Here is a 6,891-nt window from a genome sequence, read left to right as displayed (position 1 = left end):
CTGTTGCTTCTTTGGGAATGGCCAGAGGTATTAACTAGGCCAGACCAGTTTGGGATTAAGAAAGCATTGCTCACCAGAATATTGGTGGTGAGGCTTCGACCTGTGTTGTAACATTCCTTGAGAAACTGTTTAAATCTGACATAGTCCATGGGTTTGAGTTTGCGCCTAGTCAAGGTTGGTGACCTGTATGACTGGCTGTCTGTGGGTGCTTTACCCACATGATCTAGAACGCCCAATTGGTTGGTTTCTGATGGCATCAGTCTTCGTGATTAGTACTAGGAGGATTCTGTAGACTATACGTATGTATGCATTATGTGCCGTTGACGTGCAGTATTTTTAAGCCACTATTTATAAACTAGAACTTTCAGATTTCCATGAAACATCTAAGTTCATTTTGAACCCAGAGACCCCTTTTGTTGTTCCTGTTTTACCTGAAAATTCTGAGGCACTCTATTAGACTTGTATGCAAAGGTGGTATTTCTTCTTAAGATATTGGCTAACATTTTTATGCGCCTTGTAGCGTCAAATTATTGAGTTGACTATAGTGATGTCGAAGTTAAGTGCTTCTTTCGGAGAGGGAATGGACAGTAGGCTTTATCCCCTGGTGTGGAGTAATGGTCTGTGAATAGAATATGAAAATAAAAACCTGTGGGGCCCAGTGTAGTCTGATGCATCTAATCTGTCAGCTCATTCTATATTATTTTATGTCTTCTTTCATATTTTTTTTAGGCGGGGATATGAAGACTGCTGTAAGATGGATATGTTTTGAGTGGTTTGAGTGTTGAGTAACTCACCCCTCGAAATGTTGAACGATAGGCACTCTTGCAGTGTCATTCAAACCTTCCAAGAGCTGAACTCCAGCCGAATTTGATTCTTCTAAAGAGTTTTCCTCCTTTTTGTGTGGTTTTCTGACAAATCTAACAAAATTTAAGAAACACTGAGACTTAGTCTTGGATCGGGCATAATCAAGATAAACAAATATTTATGAAACAGCCACAAGGTTCTTAATGTTTTGAATTGTTCTGCAACAGTGCCTGGGTTTGTTGCATTATGGAGGTGAAAGGGCAGCTACATTTACATCGATGGGTAAGGCAAGGGGTAACCAGAAGCACAGCATATTACGAATAATGGTACAATCCAAGAGGTGTCTGCAGCTCCTGGGAAAGGAACAAGACCATCAAACATAAAAGGCAGGATAGGTCCAGGAAAGTCATTTCTACTGATGGACTAACACGGCCACTTCGACTTCAAGCTTTGAGTCACAGTGGCTAACGCTTGAGGTCCATACTTAAAACATCTTGTGTGACAATGATGGTAGGGGCGAGGAGGTGAGGGATGGGAATGCCTTAGTCTTCCATTTACATCTTAGAGTCATCAAAGATTTGGGATGGAAAATGTACAAAAATCCTGATTGTTTTGGTAAAGAGCCTGCCCCACTTCCTTCAGTAATGGAGGCCTTCACTTCAGTGCAGCACACGGAGGAGGAGATGATTCTACTCTGGTGGAAAAATTGTGCCGGGTTTGAGAAGGGAGTCACAATTCTAAAGCCGGCACGAAGGTCTGAGATATAGAAAACCTTATCTTCTCAAACTTACGATTTTTATAACTTGCTTGGTGCCAAGGACAGAATTGCGTTTTCCAACTCTGGCACGACGGGTGTCCAGTATGTCTTATTGGTGGTCCTCAGCTTGCAGTAACACCAATGCAGATCTGATGGGACAATGCAAAACAAACCTGGAAACTTTGCTACTTTGTATTTCCTCAAAGAGCAGCAATGGCAGAAGCAGTTCCCACTAGTAAGAAAAATAAGTCTCATGCGTCACGGAAGAGTCGCTTTCTGTAGCTTGTCTCCTATGTCCATCACGCATACTTTGGAGGTAAAAGCCAACAGTCCCAGCAGTTCAGGCAGTTTGCCAGTACATTTTTTTTCTGGCTCTCAGAATAAGGCCATTCTGTTTTATTATTTAAATAAAAATGAACCTTAAATATATAACACATAAATTATCTATACATTTTAAAATCCCGTGTTCTTCTAGCCATTTCGAGAGATACATCTCTCATTGGACAACTATGGTTTTTAGTCACGTCCTATCTTTCACTCATCCTCTCTGGGGTACAAGAGCTGGGACTGTGGGTGCTGAGGGCCCCAGTTGAACCCCCAGTGTTGAGGCACACGGCTGCTTTTAGAGCTTGGTTGCAGTTAATAACTTGGCTGAACACTTGAGTGCCCCAACTCTGTTCTTTGTCCCACCAGTTCTGAGGCATGTGGCAGCAGCTTAGGTTCCTTCACTTTCCCTGCAGCCCCAGCTCCTAATACTAGAATTCCGTAGTCGAGATTTGAGTCACCTCTGATTGCAGCTCTTCTCTCCTGCTGCGGGAGCCGCGTCGGCGGTTGTCCATGTCTAGTCATACCGGCTTGTTCATAACCTCTGACGGAGCGCAGGTAGACACACGCTCCCGGGTGGCGTTTTTGGCCCGTGTGAAGCTACTCTGCTCCATCCTGGCACGGAAGGGCAGGCAGAAGTCACGGAAGCAGCGTTTGAAGTTCTCATCCAGGAAGGCGTACAGGACAGGATTGAGGCTGCTGTTAGTGTAGCCAAGGGCAATGCAAAAGTGCCAACTGGCAATCACGAAGGGGTTCTTCTTGTCGATGTCCACCATGGTCCAGACTATGACGAAGATGTGGATGGGTGTCCAGCAGATGATGAAGGCTGCTACTACTACCAAGACCATGCGGGTGATCCTTCTCATATTGCGGTCTTTCTCTTTGGAGCCAGAGAGCAGACGGACACTCTTCAGTCGGAGGATCATGAGACCGTAGCAGATGGTGATCACCAGGACAGGAACCAGGAAAGCAAAGATGAAGACACAGATCTTGGTGACTGTGTCCCAGTAACCTTCGGGGCCTGGGAACTGCAGGGTACAGTAAATGGTGCCACCTGTAATAAGAGAAACAGAACACAGGTGAATACCATCTTCCTGATAACATTATTCATATGCCTATTAGGCATGAACAGTGAGCTCACTGTTTCCAATAGAACAGTACTTTGGAGTCCTTTGGAGACTTGAAAAGCATGTCTTGGAGTAACTGGCCTAGTCTATTATTTGGTGATAACATTAGGCATCTCTGAGAAATGAGCCTCAGTAATAGGCTTTTATAACACACAGGATTCTGTAATCACTGTATAAATGGCACTCTAATTTCATTACAATCAGATAGTTATGACACACCAGGTTCTGATTTTAAAGAAAAGACGTCAGAACTCGACTATTATAAGTTATTACGGTTGAGTTCTGATACCACAATGCCTGCTACCAGAGCCAGAAGCCAAGGTGAAACGTGGGTCAGGTCATACAGCATCATTGAAGCAGCTGTTTAAAGCATCAAAAACAGAACATTGCTTTTCTTTCTTTATTCTGCTCTATTTTAATAGCTTACAAACACAAACAGAGAGATTATATTTATTTTTTGCAGTCCTCTTTCTGCATCTTTCTACACATTCAAAGCTACGGCAGATATTTATTTTAGCTGACTTGTATTGAACTGTTTCTAATATCTGTTTGCAGCAAATATCTAACAGGTTTTTGATATGTTTAATTTTTCACTAGAGGTTTTATTTTCACTCTTCATGTTTGCCAACATGTTGACATTTTCATATGAAAGAGCTATGCACCAAGGTTTTATGTGGTTAAGGTGATGATGGGGCCATGTGTTATATGGGATAAAGTATTATGTTACAAGATAAGGATATTCCCAGTCATCTTGGCAGGAGCGGCTCGTGCAGGCAAGAGCGGTGTGCCGGGTTGGGGGGCGTTCGACAGACGACCAGGAGGGAACATTAAATAAATAATTTTCCATTGTCATCGTCTTTCAAAATCGCCCCCCCCCCCCCTCCAAGCCCAGCCCCACCACCCCACCGCTCTTACCTGCACAGGCCCCAGCTGTTCCATAATCTTATATAGCTTGTTCCTCTATATGGGTATGGAATGCTTTGGTGACTTGCATTATCATTTAGATGTAGAGCACTACATCTACACTTTAGCGCTTGTATGTTGTGTAAAGGGTAAATATACACCTTTAATGACAATGATATTCTAGTGAGAGATATTTGGAAAAGAGGTAACTCACAGTTTTTAAATCGAATAATTGTAGGCATAGCAATACGTCAGAGGGAGCCAATTTTTCCCTTGTAAACATGAAGTAGGATACCAGCAAATAATAAGCTCTCTCTAGTTACTGCTAAGGGATTCCAGGGATTTGTGGCATCTTTTTTTGTGGAATAGAAAGATCCATGTGTTCAATGTACTTTCCAGCCCCTTTCTGTCTCTCTCATTACTGTAAAATTATAAAAGTATTTTATGTGTTTCTTGTTGTGGCTTGGACAAGTATTAGCTGTGGCTTGGACAGGTATCAGCTGTGGTTTGGACAAATGTCAGCTGCGGGAGGATTTCACTTTGCTGTCTGGAAAATAAGCTATCTTTGTGATGAACTCCCTCTAGTGGTTGAAAAAGGATTATTTTGTATGATAAAAGCCCTCTAGGGGCAACAATGGGATATGTTAGGAAGATTTTGCAGTGGCTGAAAGATAGCATCAATGTGTGATGCTATTTTATCCATTATAAAGCCGTGTGACAGTTTTGATGTCCTAGGATAGTCGTGTAACATAACATGTGTGTTTGTAAAGCGCACGTTCACCCGGAGGTATCTTGGCGCTGAATAACAGATGTTTCTTATTACCCAACGGTACTCATTTTATCGACCTCAGATGGATGAAAGGCTGAGTGGACCCACCGGGATTTGAACCTGTGACCATGAGGTCAACACAGACCCCTGCAGTGAAAGCATTAGACTGCTGCTATTTTCTTAAAATGTACTGTATATGTCTTAAATGTTTTGTGCTTTTATGATTGTTCTTTATAATCGAATAAAGCTTACTGAACTGAACTGAAAGCATTAGTCCACTGAGCCACCAGACCCAGTGTGGGTTAAGATGAGCTGCTTGGGAGACGTGGTGAAGACATTAGTGTACAATTGGATCAGAATGTGATATTGAACTCCTTCTAGAGAGGTACCCAATATTAGGGCTGTATTTAGATTGTGGTGGACGGAATACAATATCAAAACATGACAGATATCGAGTCTGCCGTATAACAAGTGCCATAGGCTAGAATACACTTATAAAATCGAAAATGGGACATTCTTCACATTTGTGAAGGAATATCTAATCCTTCAAACTCTACGTCAGCCCTTTAGTGTACTATATTGTTGCATAGTATTTGTGTAGCATGTATCTACGGCTCATGTGCTTTCAGAGTACTCTTGCATTGTCCAACTCAACAATGCATGATTGGAGGTGTGTGTGGCTGAAGAGTGGCGTAAATGGAAAGTTTTTAAAGTCTTGATTTTAGATTCCATTTTGGTTAGGTTAAATAGTTGCTTTCTCGTGGAAGGGAGAGCAGAATGTGTTTTAAATGTTCTGGCTCTGGTATCTGAAATCATGTATTAGAGCAGGCCAGCTGTCTCTAGCAGTTGTTATGGTGTATATTAGAGTTTGATGGCTCCCTGTAGAGTTTTATATCAGAACATAATTTGAAAGCAAAAATATTCTAGCCAGAATATCAACTAGCATACGAATGTGAAGAAGGTAAGTTGATGTGGTCAAGAATGTATTTACTATTCATGGGGCCGATTCACAAAACTAATCTGAGATAAAATCCTAAACTCAGTACTTTTGGTGCTCACAGAAGGCATTTAGTAGTAGTAAAGTTAGGACTCCTAACTTTACTACTACTAAACTGAGACAAAATCTTAACTTTACGCCTTTCGGTATGCACAAAAGGCATTTAGTAGTAGTAAAGTTAGGACTCGTAACTTTACTACTACTAAATGCCTTTTGTGAATACCAAAAGTCGTAAAGTTAGGATTTTGTCTCAGTTTAGTAGTAGTAAAGTTAGGAGTCCTAACTTTACTACTACTAAATGCCTTCTGTGAGCACCAAAAGAAGTGCGTTTAGGATTTTATCTCAGATTAGTTCTGTGAATCGGCCCCAAAGAGTTCCCATCTAAATACCATGAACATATAATTAAGGTACTGTGTTAAGCAGGACGGTGTAAACTTCAACACCTACCTTTGTCTGTCTTGGTAACCGCCATCACCATAATAGGCACCCCGATGATGGATGACAGGATCCAGATGCAGACATTGATCATCTTGGCTTTGACTGGAGTGCGAAAGTCCAATGCCCGCACTGGGTGGCAGACGGCCACATACCGGTCCACGCTCATCATAGTGAGGGTAAATATGCTAGTGAACATGTTGTAGTAGTCAATGGATAGAACCACCTTACAGAGCAGCTCACCAAAAGGCCAGGTCTCCATCAGATACTTGGCGCTCTGGAACGGTAGGGTGCTGGTGGCGAGGGCATCTGCGAGAGCCAGGTTAAAAATGTAGATATTTGTCGCTGTCTTCATTTTTGTATATCTGGAGAAAGAAAGACAATCCTTTAAATAATATGTATATAGTTAAATATTTTAATTTTAAATCTGCAGTATTGGATGGAACCATAACTTTAGTTTTCTTTTAAAGTGAAAATCCTACGTTGGAGATCATTCTAAATATGCTACCTCAATATCATTATGAAACCTGGCCAAGTGTAAAAACACAGTATAAACCTACCATGTTAGGAGTGTTACTACCTAGCTGCCCCGTTGCAGCTTGCATTGTACTGGTTCAATGAAGGGGACAACTGGGAGCAACAGCTGCTAAGGGCTGCATATGGAGGGGCGTCTCCTGACAGATCTCCAGATGTTGAGTGTGGGAGTCCCCGACTCGGTCCCGTACGTGATCGGGTAGGTGTGTTGTGCCTGGGAGAGGGTAATGTGGTGCACGCT

The 6,891-nt window shown here is 42.1% G+C and overlaps 1 protein-coding gene across 1 annotated transcript in view; it reads right to left on the bottom strand.

Annotated features, from left to right (window-relative positions):
• Nucleotides 1–2,406: 2,406 nt before the first annotated feature.
• Nucleotides 2,407–6,891, bottom strand: part of OPRD1 (opioid receptor delta 1) — a 168,109-nt gene continuing 163,624 nt past the window's right edge. Inside the window, exons 2-3 of the mRNA XM_078683999.1 lie at nucleotides 6,129–6,481; nucleotides 2,407–2,939 (exon numbers count right to left, since the gene is read on the bottom strand). Coding sequence (XP_078540125.1) covers nucleotides 2,407–2,939; nucleotides 6,129–6,481 — 886 coding nt within the window. The remainder of the gene's footprint in view (nucleotides 2,940–6,128; nucleotides 6,482–6,891) is intronic.

The sequence above is a fragment of the Lissotriton helveticus genome, chromosome 3_1 (genome assembly GCF_964261635.1).
Source record: "Lissotriton helveticus chromosome 3_1, aLisHel1.1, whole genome shotgun sequence".
Lineage (NCBI taxonomy): Eukaryota > Metazoa > Chordata > Amphibia > Caudata > Salamandridae > Lissotriton > Lissotriton helveticus.
Note: the sequence above shows the minus strand (reverse complement) of the source record. Positions and strands in the feature narration are given on the sequence as shown.